We start from the raw sequence: 16210 nt of genomic DNA, 5'->3' as shown, positions 1-16210 counted from the left end.
CACCTACTGTGAGCTCCAGCACTTAAAAAGAAAATAATTTCCCCCAAAATGGTGAGGTACTCTCCCCTCCCTAAATCCTATTATGACATCTAGAAAAATCCTCTGTAACCAAGACAATTTTCAGCAGCAAGGAACAAATGTGGTCTACCAGAGACCCATCTGGAACTCTCCCACAAAATGAACCTGTAGTAAAAAGAAGGGTAGAAAGGGGCAAGGAGCACAAACTTTTAGGTCAGGTATAAACTGCTGCATTTCCTGCCTCTCTCATACTGACCTTGGGCAAGCTGATTGAACCTCTCGGAGCTTTACTTTCTTCAACTGTAAAATAGGGAAATCTTTCTTTCTTTCTCTTTCTTTTTTTTTTTCCATGAGGTAGCTCTAAAGAGATAGTGAATGCAAAATTCTGAGCACAATGCCTGGCCCAGGGTAAATACTCAGTAAACAGTGGCTCCCTTTTCAAAATGTCTTTTCATGGCATTTTTGTATAAATAGGTTAATTGTAAATAAGCACTGAGTACCTACTATGCATGGATTATTGAGTAACGGAAGCAACAATTCTGAGAACTTCATATAAATGATATATGTAGGCAAAGTACAGAAGCTAAAGGTAGAGAATAGAGGAAAATAACACAACATATTAGAAATTTAGGGGAAAAAACTCTGGCTGTCTTTTCCAAGGTTCTAGTCATACTCCCAAGCGACACACAATAAGCCATTATGGAGCATATAACAGACCAAGAAAAAATTAATAGCACTTGAACTTCCCACCAGATCCCAAATAAAACACAGAGTACATTGTGTCATGGTCAATACTTCAAAAACTTCTTTAGGCTGGAACCCCAAGATCTCCATCCATGGGAAAATCATTTCAAAATAATGAAATACTCTCAAAGCTAAGACATAAAGCATTTCTCTGACCTAATCCATACCCCACATTAAGAATATCAATAAATGTTATCATCATCATCATCATCATCATCATCATCTGTGATTATGGGAAAAAATAGCTGCAGATTGTGGTCTGAAATACAGATAAAAGGATAGGTTTTGAAGTATGACTGATTTGAGTGAGTAAGCTGCATTGTCATTCTTTAAGAAGTGATCAAGGGAGCTAGAAGCAGTGTAGATAGGCTGAGTTAAACAATTTCTCGTATTTTCAAATATTGTATGAAACTACTCTTAAATGCAGGAAATACTTCTGGAATCAATATTTAAAAACAGTTATGTTCCTTCAACTAAAAGTGACCTGGAACAATCTGGTCCAGTTCTATATTAGACTAATAAAACAAATTTTAAAGAACACAACTGTCTAACATAGCAGGTTTCCACATTCAGGTGTGAAATCGCACCTCCCAGAACAGAGGCTGAATTATCCCCCTGCCTCTCACCTATAATTATCATTTGCTCGCCCTCCCAGGTGGCTCTAAGCCACCACATCTCCTCCTAGGCTCACGTCTGGACATATAAACTCCCTCTGGGGCCTCATATGCTATGGGGGGTGAGAGGGAGGACAAACACAAAAACTTCATGCTCGCTTAGACAACTTCTGAAAATATCTACTTTCAACATACAGTATAAGAGCAATTTGACAAAATGAAAACATCCTATGTCACCATGGTGAAGGGTAAGAGTTTTTCAAAATAAAAAGAGTAAATTTACTTCACAGTTTCTGTAGAGGCCAGCTTCTTCCATTAAGGCCAATTCCAAAAATTTAGCAAAAGATCTTTCATCAGTTGAGAGGGCATAATTAGATGTTTTGATTAAAGCATTTTCCTCCCCTGGTTAACAAGATATAACAGATGTCACCGACTTCCCTAATAACAATACAGCCCTGCATTTGGCATCTTTACAATTTTAAAACTGAACTGTCATATCGAAAAATTATAGGTAGGGTGTTTCTATACAATCATGACTCTGAAGTGGTTACGACATCCCTGGACTCCCCCCGAAGAACAGACAGGAAAATCATATTCCATATTCAGAGCCGCAAGCCCTCCTTAGTGCACACTTGAAAATCATCACCCTCTGAAATCTGACTGATGCGGGCTTATTCAAATCGCCACCAATTATTCCTGGAAGCACTGACCAAGTGAGGTATGAAACCTTAACAGAAAATGCAAATCTCACAGTCACTTTCTCCCAGGAACACAGGGAATACATGCAGAAAAGTGTCGCAAGGAAAGCAACGCCCATCTAAAGAGACCCACACTACCAAAATCCCAGCTTCCCTGCAGAGAGGAGTACTCTACTTGATGTTAAAAAAAAAAAAAAAAAAAAGACTCGTCTTTTTCACAGTAAGATTCCCTTGGTGCATTTGATCCAATTTTACACCAATTTTGTTAACGTATCAGTTCAGAGTGTAACTAGAGATAGGTCTGCATTTTAAATGGGATTTTAAATGGGAGGTAGCCTCCCTGACTTAAGTTCAACCCAAACATCCTGGTTTAACAACTCCATTCATGACATCAAGCACAGATCTAAAGATTACTCAGCCCCCTCGTCAGCAGCATGTGTTATTTATAGCAGTATATCAATCATGTCTCCTTATTATTTCCTACTTTCTGGTCCTAAGCTATTTGGTCTGCCAAATTAATACATTCCATTGTTGCTGCAAACCTAAACAATGCTTGATAAAAGATTAATAAAAATAGTTGGGTTCTCTGCAACCACACACACACCCAGGGAAATTCATCAATGTCTTTTTATTTGCGTATTTGGCTGACTGCCCCCTTCAGCAAATATGTGAGGCACAATGCTCAGGTATCCTGGTTTTTGGTTTGCATTTAATTCAGGGTGTCAATCTGCTTCTGTTTTAATTACATCCATCTTGATATGTTATTACAATCTCATGAAAACTTCTTTTCATTATATGAATGGCTATAAATATATACACATGACAAACAGTTGTTATAAATTTTCTGGTTCAGCAATAAACAGGCAAGATGCCTTAGCCAACACGTCATATGGATTTAATATTTTGAGTCTTTCTTCTTCAGAAGAAAAGTTTGGTTGAGACTTTAATTCAACTATACTCCTAAATTCACTTCAAATATTTTGCTAGCAATGCCATTAAGTGGCTCTGAGTTTCTCTGGGTACCAGGCTGAAGAAAAATACTATATCCAAATAAAACATTACAATTTTAAGTAGCCCATATTAAAGTCATCTTATACCCAAATAACTACTGCATCTTTCCACTGGACATTCAAGAATGAGGAAACCTCACATCATCACTCTAATATTTACTTTTTCATCTATGTCTTCTTTATGGGGAGTAGAGGGAGGTCGTTTAGAAAAGACTAATGAACCCACAGAGAAAGGCCAATGAATTACAGGGTGATACACTGGGGAGGGAGCAGAATGCTTTTAGAAGGTTCTTGATACTGAGTAATAATCAGAAAATTTCTCAGAAAAAAATAGGAAGCTTTATAATCATGGGCATTCATCTTCATTTGCATTATTATTTTTGTTTTTAAAAAACCTCCTTCTCAGGTTCCCAGTCCTTGGGAATCCAAGTACAAAGCAGAAGCGGTCTCCTAGCTTCAGTGGATAACAGTGAGAGCCATAACTCCCAGTGTGATCTTGAGCAGGTCAATTAACCCCTCTGGGCTGTGTTTTCATTTGCAAAATAAGAGGTAGAACTACATCACTAAAGACAACATCTGTGCCTCTAACACCACTCCCGGCTTGGAAAGCACATCAGCCAACAAAGGCTGGAGTGAAATGGATTAGAAGGCTGCTCTAAAAAAAGCTGAGGTCCTAACTTTAGAATAACAACCCCTAAAGATGTAGCTCTGCACATTAATTTCAAAATGTAATTTTGACAAGTAATCAAATCCCCATAAGCAACGAGCAAGGAGCCAACTTTGCAATATGCAGCAATGCACAATGCCACACACCTGTTTCCCCGTTTGCCCCAGTGAAAGTCTCATTTCACTTGAATGATACAAAATCATTTCTTAGAACAGCACAATCCGGACCCTGGGATCATGACCTGAGCTGAAGGCAGATGCTTAAGACTGAGCCACCCAGGCACCCCCCTCATGTCTTTTCTTACTCAGTTTTTTTTTACTATAGAAAAATATTCACTGAACCACCTTTAGCCAGCAAGCATAACTGAACAGGAACCCAGCAAACAACCAAAAAAATCCTACTTCAGTGTAACTATTGAGGGATAACTGCAATACTGGACTCTTTATTTCTCTTTTCAAGCTCTAAAATATCACTGCCATCAGAAACTCTGCAGAAACCTAAAATGAGGTCGGGAGGTTGGTGCTGTGTCTAAGTGGCAGGTAGGTGTGGGGGGACGAGGAAGATGACAACCTCAGGTATCATCACAACTTGACCCTGGCATTGTCTTAAACCCTATCCCAGATTCCGATATCCTGCCAATGGAAGAGTATCAGATTTCACCCATATAACCAAGAGTCACAATCTGTCTTCACAGGCTGTGCTTCTGTATCTAGCCCAGGTCATTTCAAAATGCCTCAGTTAACACCAATCACAAAGTACCTGCAGTTTTAAGGCTTTCTGCCAAAACTGAATCCCAACCTGCATTAGCCATTTTTCACTACTTACAACCTGTGGGCTTTCCCCTTCTCTTCTCGTGACTCCATTTTACTGCACTTGGGTTTTCCAAGGCTCTTACAAAGGTACCAAGGAGATATGACACCATGAGGTATAGTGGCAAGCTAAAATGACAGTCAAGTCTTTAAAAATATATTTGTATGTACCAGTTGGTAATTTGTGTTTGCTCAGGCAGATTCTAACTGGAGTTCAGATATGAATGAGAAATCAGAATGATGAGCTGTTAACAGCCCAGAAAACTGTGGCAAGCAATTTACCCTCACATCAGAGTCCTTCAGACAGGTGAAACTCAATAAAAGTGTGGAATTTTAAAGTTTCCACCTTTCATCTGCAACTTCCTAAATCCATTAGCTTTTAGCAATTGCATTTATAATTGATAGTTCTACCTCAGTAAAGGAACAAAGAAAGATGGAAGGGAAGTTGGGAGGGAGGGATGCAGCGAGGGAGGGAGGGAAGGAAGGAAGAAGGCAAGCAGTGGGTAGGTACAGAATCTAAATGGATCCCACGATGAGACTGCTACATACACTAATCTGTGAAATAAACACCTGCAAAGAAAAGCAGCAAGACACATGCTTTCAGGCTACAGGTCACCTTGCAAAGGATAGAACTGGAGACCTAAAGATGATTGAGCCACAGAGGCCCACACTTGCCTCGTCTCCTCCTAAGCAAGCAAAGACACCCAAACTATGTGAAATCCACTCTCCCCCTCCTCAGTTACTAACAGCATAAAGAGGACCTATTCTCTGTGACCTTAATAATGATAACTTACTGACAGCATACCCCCCACCCTGCAGGCCTGTTAGAAAAAATGAAGGAAGAACACAGCTCAGACCTGGAAGAACAAAGACAAATTCAGTTTCCCACCAGCCTGAAAATTCTATGCCCCTCTTCCAAGGGGGAATAAAAAATCTGCATGCATCTACTCATGGAACAGGTGCAGACTGTATAAGAAAAACAGTTCTGACCCAGCTAACAATGTCCCTAAATTGTTTTTGATCCTCTCCTGTCTTGGGTTTCACCAAATTAATTCCCATCTTGCTCTTCCAAACTTCAATTATCTGAGAGTTTTCAAATCCTGATTTCAGAATCTACCTCATTTTTTTCCAGAACTTCCTCAAATGAACAGTTGCTATCCCATTACCAAGTTCTTTTTCCTATATCTACAGAATATTAGGCTCAATCCTAAACCTTAAAAAAAAAAAAAAAATTGTTTCTTGAGAAGAAAAAAAAAATTAGCATGAGGCACCTTCACATAATTAGGCTACATTTAGTGTATTTGACTAATCACAGCATAAAGGTAAAATAAAATGTAAAGCCACTAACCCACCATCCGCCACCCTCTGCAAGTGGACACACACCCACACACCTCCCATCAAGAAGTGCTACAGACCCTCTATCCAAAAGCTTCCAAAGCTTGTAGCCATTGGGACCTAAATTATTCCTTAACAGCTGGCCTCAACTATTATTTTGTCTGGGGACATATCCAATCCTAACATTCTCTCAAACTAATTTTCACGATATATAGTACTATTGTATAGAAGTACAGAATCTTTATCACCCTCAATGCTCCTTGAATCATGGTGAATGTTCAGGGGTTTTTTTAACCCCTTTTCAAGAGAACACTGTCAGAGGATCAAAGGCTCATCACTAACTTTGTGATTCATTTTTTAAATTTATGGGTTCATTTATAGCCTATCATACTTCCAAAAAAAGAAGTGAAGTGGTCTATCTCAAGAAGTAACGCAAGCCACATGGAACCATCATATCACAATCTTCAACCTCTTCTCACATAAATACACCTGAACTGATGCTCTGCCTCGTACAGTAAAATACTCAAATTCAGTACCTACAGTAAAATACCTGAATTCATAACCAAGCACATTATTCCCACTCTTCCTTTTATGAAAACTTTCTCACCACTTAGAAATGCCTCAGATCCTAGGGCTATGCATACTTTCAGAAGTGAAATGCTGGAACTGACCCATTTACTCTGTAGTCCCATCCCAAACTTCCTAAGATAGAAAGTGAAAAATCCACTGAAAACAGAGCTCTACAGCTTTCCCCGGTTGTGTAACAGCAGAAGGGTTCTGATCTTTCTTGAACTACAGTTCATACATAAGCGAGCAAAAGGCAAATAATCTGAAACCTTTACTTTAACATCACTGTCAACGTCCTCTGTCATCCAACCTTCTTTCCCAGCTTGCTAAAAGCAGCCATACAGGAAACCAGAAGGGACTAAGAGACAATAAAACACACTGGCTGGAGGGCAGCTTGGTGGCATCAGAACTGCTGCATCAGGATTGTTATCACACTGAAAGGGCTATTAATGAGAATCACTCACCAACACTCACCTCACGGTGGGGCTGCTAACAATCAATGAAAGAACTGACACCAGGTGGGACAAGGGAGCTGGAGGAAAAGTGGACTAATCATCATTATTTTCAACTCCCCTTCCCCTTAGCACTCCCACTTAAGCAGCAGCCTCCACTCCAACTCCAAACTTCTGGGCCTGATCGTCCAAAGTCGTCTATCACCAGCCCACTCACCCTATACTCAGAGACCACCAAGTTCCAAGATCTGGAGGGGACCTTGGAGATCTTTTCTGGCATTCCCCATATTGGATTATGGATTATAATGCCAAGAGTAAGAGTGCCCTGGGCGCCTGGGTGGCTCAGTTGGTTAAGCGACTGCCTTTGGCTCAGGTCATGATCCTGGAGTCCCGGGATCGAGTCCCGCATCGGGCTCCCTGCTCAGCGGGGAGTCTGCTTCTCCCTCCCCCGCTCCCCCCTCTTGTGCTCTTTCTCTCTCTCACTCTCTCTCTCAAATAAATAAATAAAATCTTTAAAAAAAAAAAAAGAGTAAGAGTGCCCTGTGGTCAAATAAGTTTAGGAAATAAGGCACATCCGCATTGCCTTCTCTGATACTCAAAATTCACATTTGCATAATTAAAAGACCTTTCATTCTGGCAGAACAAGTCACCCATTTAATTTTGTCTTGCCCCTCAAGTTCCAAAACAACTTGAGAGTAGATCACACTTTTTTTGATCCGGAACACAACTTATGAACATCCAGCAGAGATAGGCTCCCTTCCATCTTGGGTACCTTTGCTGTAAAATTAGTCTAAACCTCTCAACTAAGGAATGAAGAAAATATGCTTTTAGAGAGTAACTTCCCAGAGTCTGTCAACTAGTTAGGAGGGCCAAGCTTGGAACATGGGTCTGCATAGGTGTCCACTTACACAATTCTGTTAACTCATTTCTACCAGCCCTTCCTTGCCCCCAAGCCCTAATCAAATAGCATCTTCTCAATCCTCTCGTTGCTGTGCTTCCTCAGGATTCCCTCTCCTTAGACTGCTCTCCCCATCCCCCACTCCCTATCTATCCAAATTTATTCAACCTTCTAGGCCCCATCTTCACCAAGAAGCCTTCTCGAACACTTCAGCCTATCTCACTACTCCTTCTCTGAAGGCTCACTGCACTTAGTTGGTATTAGACATTTGAGCGCCTGTTTCAAAATTATTTTATAAGTGCTGGACTTAATTTATCAACTACATACTCCTTCAAGACACTACATATATTTTAGGTTTCTTTCCACTCTTTCTAGGCACTCCATAAATATTTGCTGATACAAGGAACATGACTAATGTTTTTTAAACAAGTGAAGAATGTGAGATTTGACCATAGTAAATTACGGTATCTTGTAAGTACATCAAATTCTGCACAACCTATTTATGTTGCCAATGTGTAGGTAAGCCCTGAAACAACTAGGAAATGAAGACCACATGAAAGTCTTGGTTTGATCCTCTAACCACCAGAAATAAGTCTTCCTTCATTTTCACAAGCCTGCAAAACTCCAACTGGCTTCCTGTCTGCTAATCCCACCAACTTCATCTCTGCTTCCCTTGGTCAGTTTTACAGAAAGAGGCTGCCCTTAAAACCCAATGCATAACAGGGAGGGGAAATGATGGATTTGCAAAGTGAGATTTTCAGCCATGGTATTCATGTGGCTTCCTAATCAAGATTACACAGAAAGAAACCCAAGTAAGAACAGAAAGGCAGTGTCATCTGGCACATTAGGGTACAGACACTACTAGAACCCCAACATTTCCATTTAGATTTCGTTGGCTGGAAGCCATTTAAAAAACAAAATGAGGCATGGTATCTGAGGATATTTGCTCTCAACCTATCACTCAAAAAATATTCAAATAAACAATATCATATCCAAATGGTAATCCTGCTTCTCAAATGCATAATGAAAAGAACACCACGTTCAACTTTAGCCTCCTCACCTGCCCTCTTATCTTCTATCATGAGACTCTTCACAATCATCTACTTGAACTTCAGGGCACAATTACTCGAGACAAGTATCCCTGCAGAATATGAAACGACCTCAGCCAGTTTCACTGCCTATAAAGTGTGGGACTTCTCAAACTACTCCTATAGCTTTCATCATCTTAAATAAGAATCAGACGATAGTGAAAAATAATCAACTTAAAAATGCAGGTTCTCATTAGGCAAGTTTCTTGCTTTTACTCCAGTATCAGTAAAACCATAGCTGAACTGGAACCGTTTTTATTGGCACACTTCATCATGACTTAGGAGCCTCTTCTTTAAAAGGGAAGTCAAAATCAGCTACTCAGGACAAAATCATGGAGTCAAATAAACCCGTTAACATTCTAGGTACACACCTCCACAGTTTGCTGGCTAGTACTCTGAGCCAGCATAAGCTCCAAGCCTAGCTGTGCAAGCCAAGATTTCTAGTTTCTTATCACATCATACTAGCAGCAGCCCTGGTGATACGTGGTGACAACTGATTTCATTTCTAAACACAAGGCACAAAAACGTTATCAGGTACTTATGGTACCTAATGGTAACTCTTGGCATCTATAATAATTCCTAACATTTACAAGCACTCCATTAACATGTATTTCTGTCCAAGTTCATAGTTTACTTGCCTATTTCCCAGTAAATCCTCATATTTCATGGTGATAGTTCAGTAAATCTTGTAAACTGAGAACAGTGAGACACCAGAGGTTTTAACAGTCACTACACATGTATGTCTGACCATCCAACAGGCACACAAATGTGCTAAGCAGCAAACGGATCCAACTTTTCCCACAGAACCAGACATATATGATGATTTTTATTCCCCACTGCATGTTTTTAATATGAAAAGTTTATTTATAGCTTTCCTACAAAAGCCAGGCCTCTTAAATGTGAATAGTGACAGGATAGTTGAGAATATTAGAAGACTGTTGTTAATTTATGTAGGTGGAACTGTAGAGTTTCTGGTGGGTTTTCTTTTATGAGTCATTACATTTAGAGATACATACAGAAATATTTACTTATTTCTCATATCCCATCTGGGAGCAGGGAGTAGATGGGATGCAGATGAAACAAGATGAGACATGAGTTGGTAGCTGTTGAACCTGGGTGTTGGGAATATTAAGAGTTTATTATACTGTTCTCTCTACGTTTGTATATATGTTTAAATTTTTCTGTAAAGTTTTAAGGGAACTTTTTAAAAAGTTAGACCTTTTAAACCTACATACAGATATGTAGATGGTATTTAAATATGAAGGTAGCACAGCACTCAGCTAACCAAAGTAACCTGGGCTTTGAATCTGGAAAAGCAGCAGAAAAAATAACCACAGCAAGGAAAGGAATGTTATTAATGCTACACTCTGAACTTGATCTTCTCTAAAAATTAAAAGTTTTTTAAAACTCCAAAGAAACCAGAATGGGCACATTTTCAATCAAAAGCTAAATGGATAGACGTATACATCTCAAGCCCAGTCAAATATCTGTTAAAAGTAGAAACAATTAAAAAAAAAAAAACAACTGCATAAGTCATTATCTACTTTTACTTGGCCTTCAAAAATGGGAAAAAGCAGGCTCCTCTTAACTTACTGTGAGGGGCCACACAGCAACCCAGAATAACCATGCAGAAAGCAGAACCACTTGTAACCAGCTCTTACAAATAATGTCCTAAACCAACCACAGAATAGCAATGGTGAACCAAATTCTAGGCAGCATTTCCTATTAGGATACATGCTGCCATTTCAATTCCTATTTCAAATCGAGAGGGAGGTCACGCTGTACAGTATCCTCCCACCTTGGCAAAGTTAAAGCCACAGTTAGAATTATCCTAATAAGTGGTGAGCTTCAACACTCAAAATAACTGTGTAAGATCCATTTTAGCCAATAATCACAAGTTCTAGAACCAAAGGGCAACTGATTCGATCTCTAACATCAAAATCTATGGCAACCAATACCACCACCACCAACCTCCTTTCCTCCCCAACCACTGGCCACCATCCACCACCACCACCACCACCACCAACCAGCGGCGGCCCAACCAAAAGGCAGTTCAAAGAGAAAAGAACAGCCCTGACAGGAAGGCTTCCTTTTTAAAAATATTTAGACCTGACACCCAAACACACATGCAGAACCAGCAATCCAAACCTGTACAATTACTGCATGTGAGATTTAAGCGGTCATTAACAAAGCTTCCATCTGATCATCTCAAACAATACCATAATAGCAGCAAAAAAAACCAAACGGAAAGGGAAAAGTTTCCTTCAGGAACCTCAAACCATCACATCAGGTGCATGAAATGCTAGAAACCAACTCCTATCTGGGTTTTGTGCTTAAGAAAGCGGGACCAACTCTGCAGAATCTCAAAGCCTTCTGTGTGTGTGTGTGTGTGCGCGTGGTGTGTTGGGGGTGGGGACAGGGAGGTGGGGGGGAAGAAAGGGGGTTACATCTGTAGAGGCCAATGACTGATGCCACCACCAAATCTGATCCCTCCAGGTAAAGATAGTTTACCCCAGGCCCCTGGACAGTCTCTGTCTACCCACCCACGCCCCCACCCCAGGAGCCGGTAGCTGGCAGGAAAATGTGCATTTGGAAATGAACGCTGCAGGTGCCCAAGGAATAAAGAAAGACACACATACACATACACACACACACACACAAAGCCAATCAGAAAGAAAAAGAAAAGAAAACACAAAAAGAGGAAAGGGAGAGGGACAATTCGGTGACAAGCCCTTCAGATACCAGCTAGGATTTTATTCCTTCCTCCCACCAGTCTTCCCTGGTGTACCTTTTTCTGTCCTTTAACCAAACTGCTCGTGTACACACACACACACACACACACACACACATGTTCCTATGTGTACAGATATTATAATTAACCCTTTCTGTAATAGCCCCACATAGAATACAGGGAGATATTCCATCCTTTCCTCTCTTCTCTCCCCTCCTCCCTCCTTTCTCCCAACCGAGAGAAAACGCCCCCTTCCCCAGCTTCACCAAAAAAAAAAAAAAAAAAAAAAAGAGCAGGGGAGGGGGGCAAAGAAACCACAAAACCCCATCAGTCTCCAGTCCCGAGGACACCCAGAACCAGGAAGGGTATATACTATACAGACACACACACACGGACATACGGTTCTGTAGAAAGCACACAGAGAACCGTCCACAGGCGCCCCAAACCCAGCAGAGAGACTTCCACCAGCCAAGAAGCCATGATTGGGGAGGGAGAGGAGGAAGGAGTAGGGGCAGAGCTATCCGTGGAGGGGGGCGCATTGTTGTGATGCCTGAACCCCTTTCTCCCTGCCCGTCTGCTGAGGAGGGGGTGCAGGGAGGGGGCGCAGGCGAAAGGCGAGCGAGAACGAGGAAACGAGGAGACCGGGCACGGCTCTGCGATTCCCTCCTGCCGCCCGTCTGCCCGCGCCCCCAGCTCTCCCCCCAACAATAAGACCTCAGCCTCGACAGACAGCCAGCCAGACAGACCGGAGCGCGGCGGGGGAGGTAGCGGAGCCGGGCGCAGCCGAGCGGGGTCGTGCATAAAGGGAAACCGGGGGGAGGGGGTCCCCCTTACCTCCAGCGCTTCAAAAGTGACAAAGCTGGTCATGGCAAATCCATCAATGATGTCCTCTTCGGCCGAGGTGGACTCTCTCCGCTTCCTCCGCGGGGGTCTGGGCCGGGACGGGGCGGAGGACGGGGGCTTCCCATTGTCTTCCTTGTCGGAGCCCGACGACGAGGCGAGCGAGGGCGCCCGGGTCCGGCCGGCCCCGCCGCCGCCGGCCGCGCCGGCCCCCAGCCCGCCCCGGGAGCGCCTCTCCCGGTCTCGCTGCGACCGCGACCGCCGCTTTTTGCGGAGTCCATGGCCCCGCGTCGGGCCATCCATGGCTCTGCCGCGCCGGGTCTCCCCGCTCGCCGCCCGCCCGCCACAGGCTCCGGCCGCGGCCACACAAAAAAATTGACACCAACCCTCCCTCCCCCTCCTCGGCTTCCCTCCGCCCCGTGGAGGGCGCGGGGGAGACGGCGGCCGAAAGAAGGGAGAGAGGGGAAGGGAGAGAGGAGAAAGAGAAGGGGGAAGGGGCGGAGAGAGGGAGGGGGGACGGGAGCGAGGGCGAGGGGCGAGGAGCCCAAGTGCGGGGCTCCCCACAGCACCGCGGGTCGGAGATTCCTGTGAGCAGCGCCGAGCAAAGTAATGGCTGAACACACAGGTCTCCTTTAGAGGCAAAAAAATAACTCACCAAGCAGGCAATAAATCAGAATAGCGGAATGCTTTGATCAAGAGACTGGGAGGCTCCGGGGAGCCCTCCCCGCGGCCATTCTCCGCCGCGCCCCCCGCCCCCCGAAAAGCGCCGGCCCCCCGCTTCGAAACCGGGTCCGAAAGGGTCGCGGCAAAGTGGGGGCAGTGAACTTCACCCGCCCCTCGCGCAGGAAAACACCCCCGCCGCCTCTCACACACGCCTCGGAGAAAACTCACTCCCAGGCTCCAGAATTTTTAAGAAATGCATCCAAGGGAGGCCAAGGCTTCCGAGCGACCTGAGAGGGACGAGACCCCCCAGAGAGGGAAGCATAATAATGAAATAATTGGGAGGGGAGAGGGCGAAACTGGAAGAGGCGGAGGAGAAGGGAGGTGGAGGAAGGGAAGGAGGATGCTGGAGCAGTTGTGGGGCTCGCTTTTCGGTCCTGGGGGGGAGGAGAGGAGATGAGAGAAGAGAAGAGGCAGACCCTGACGCTGCCACCCACCCCCCAACCCTCAAAAATTTTTTTTTCCTGTCCCAGAGAAGAGGTCACCCTTCCTCAAAAAAGGGAGGGGGTGAGTCAGTCGACGAGGAAAGCAGAAAGAAATCTCCAGCGGGAGAGACACCGATGTGCCGCCGCCGCCGCCGCCGCCGCCTCTTCTCTCCGCCCAGCCCGAGGGAGAAGAGCGGCCAGGAAGCGCCGGGAACGCCGCTCTCGCCGCCGCCGCTAACGCTGCCGCCGCCACCGCCGCGAGAGCCCCGAGCCGGAGGGTGCACGGCGTGTCCCCGGGCGGCTGCAGCGGGAGCCCGGGCACGGCCCCATCCTCCGCCCGCCCGCCCGCCTCGCTCCGCTCCCGCTCCTCCCCCTCCGCGGCCGGCCCACCGCCGCCGCCCGCCTCAGCCCAGCCCCGCGCCCGCCCGCCCGCGCGCGCGCGCGCACGCGCCCCCGCCCTCCCCGCGCCTCGCTCGGCGCGCGCTCCCGCCCCCGCGGCCCCGGTCGGCTGGATCACGTGGCCCGCTGGGCTCCCTCCGCCCCCGCCCCCTCCCCAGTTGTAGAGTGTGTAGAAAGCAAAAGGCTGGGGGCTGGCCGCGCTCGCGAGCCCAGGGCATGCGCGCTGGGGCGGCCGGGCCTGCGCACTGGGGGCGGAGGGGAGCCGGGAGTGGGGAGCGGGGGCGTGGAGGGGGCTGCCCGCGTGGGGTAGGCTGCGGCCCGGCGGAGTTGGCGCGCGGGGGCGTGGAAGCCGCGGAAATAATGCCGCCGGTCGCACCGGGGACGTGTGCGGGCCACTGTCCCCTGTCTCCTCCGCGCTCCCGGCCCCGCGCTCCCCGCAGCCTCTTCGGGACACTTGTCCCTCGACCCCCTACACCAGGCCTGCCAGAGGCGCCGGAGCAGCCTGCTCGGGAGGCTCCCAGAGTATTTATCCTGGGCGACCTGCGCAGCGAGGGAAGGAGGGATTTATGAGAAGGAACACACGGGGGGGCTTCCCTGGGAGGGGGACGCGACTGCAGGCGACAGAAAAGGAAGAGGGTGCCAAAGGGCGGGCCTCTGCTCTGCTGGGGGACACAGAGAGGCCCCACGGCCGGAGTTGGAAACTTTTCTCCCACGTGGTAGCAGAACGCGTGACCGAGTGACCCCGCGCCCGTATGACCTCTGGGCCCTCCTCGCCTTCCAGCGGGGGCCCCTGGGACGCGCGGGCGGCCCCGGAGCGGGAAGCGCAAGGCTGTGCGCCGGGGGCCGAACTTGAACCTCGGCAGCCGCGGCGGGCAAGGGGGCGGGGCTGGAGGGGCCGGGACCGCCCCAGCCCGAAGACGGGTTGGGCACGCGAAACTCTGTCCCTACCTCAGCCGGCCTCCTTTATTGGGCAGCGGAGGGGCTTCCCCGCTTTTCCTCTCACTGCCCCTCGTGCCGCCGCAATGTAGTTGATGCTTGTAAAAAGTTGGCTTCAAGAGTTGACTGCAGCCCAGAATCGATCAACAAGAGACCAGCCTCTCTAGGTAAAATAGCTGTGCGTTTTTCGGGGCACTGGAATTGATCTGTCCGGATCAGAAAGGCGCCGACAACCCTTTCTCACCAGCCTGTTAGCTACCCACTTCACCTTGTGTCTGGTACATAAAGTACTGCGGCACATCACCCCTTATCCCCAGTAGCCTACACTTGGGGAGGAAGAAAAGGAAATGAACTGACATTGTTCACAATGGGTCGGGCGCCGTACTAGACGCTTTCTGCATCATTTCTCCTCTTTACTAAAGCTACACGTTTTAGTATTACTGGAAGGAGGTGGTAAAGAAAAGGGCACGACAACCTGACGTACCCGAGATTGGTTGATTCATTAATTCATTTATTCATGTAACAATTATTAGGGCCTGCTGTGTACCAGGTAGTTCTACGTGCTGGGAATTCAGTGGTACACAAAACAGAAGGTCCTTCCTTCTTGGGTTGTAGCAGGCAAGTCTCGCCCATCTTGCACTCTCTGGCCATTTAATGGTCATTCCCTTAAGTCACATTACTTCAGCATCCCCTTTTCTGGATCTTTATGAAATCAGGGTTGGGGCGGGCAGGATGGGAGGATGGTGGGAAACAAGTTACAAGAGCAGAGAGGAGCAACCACTGAACTGTGAATAAGACAGGTTTTCTGCCTTCCCAGGGAACAGACCCTTTGACCTTAGGCAAGACTCTTAAATGACTAGTTTTCTCATCTGTAAATCAAAGAGTTTCAATTAAATGTTCAAAAAGTTCCCTTTCAGGTCTACACTGGCCTGCTCAAAAGATATCTTTTCAAGTAGATGGTGTGCTTTATTTCTTGAGAAAAGTGACCAATATAAGGGATCTGATTCAATTTATTAAGAACATGGTGCCACCTGCCAAGATTACCTCCCTAGCGTAACTGAGCTTGCTGCCCCTGGAGCAATTAGCTAAAACGGCCTCTGTACAGAGTGTAACTTTTGTGTTAACCTCTAGGATGCTCTCCCAGCAGCTCCTGAAATCCACACTAAGTTTATCAAGTTCACGCCTACCAAAAAAAGGCAAGTTCTTTGTCATTTAAAGGAAGGACATGGGTTCATTTTTAGGGTTTTTAGGAATGTGAA

General features: G+C 46.1%; 1 protein-coding gene across 2 annotated transcripts in view; it reads right to left on the bottom strand.

The window, feature by feature from the left end:
* Positions 1–13965, bottom strand: part of AUTS2 (activator of transcription and developmental regulator AUTS2) — a 1121250-nt gene extending 1107285 nt beyond the window's left edge. For both annotated transcript variants that reach the window (XM_034988711.1, XM_034988712.1), the window contains exon 1: positions 12466–13965. In XM_034988711.1, the coding sequence (XP_034844602.1) occupies positions 12466–12774 (309 nt within the window). In that variant the 5' untranslated portion in view covers positions 12775–13965. The remainder of the gene's footprint in view (positions 1–12465) is intronic.
* Between the last annotated feature and the right edge of the window lie 2245 nt (positions 13966–16210).

Source organism: Mirounga leonina, unplaced genomic scaffold, assembly GCF_011800145.1.
Source record: "Mirounga leonina isolate KUSES-001 unplaced genomic scaffold, KU_Mleo_1.0 Mir_454, whole genome shotgun sequence".
Taxonomy (NCBI): Eukaryota; Metazoa; Chordata; class Mammalia; order Carnivora; family Phocidae; genus Mirounga; species Mirounga leonina.
This window is presented reverse-complemented; position numbering and strand designations above follow the sequence as displayed.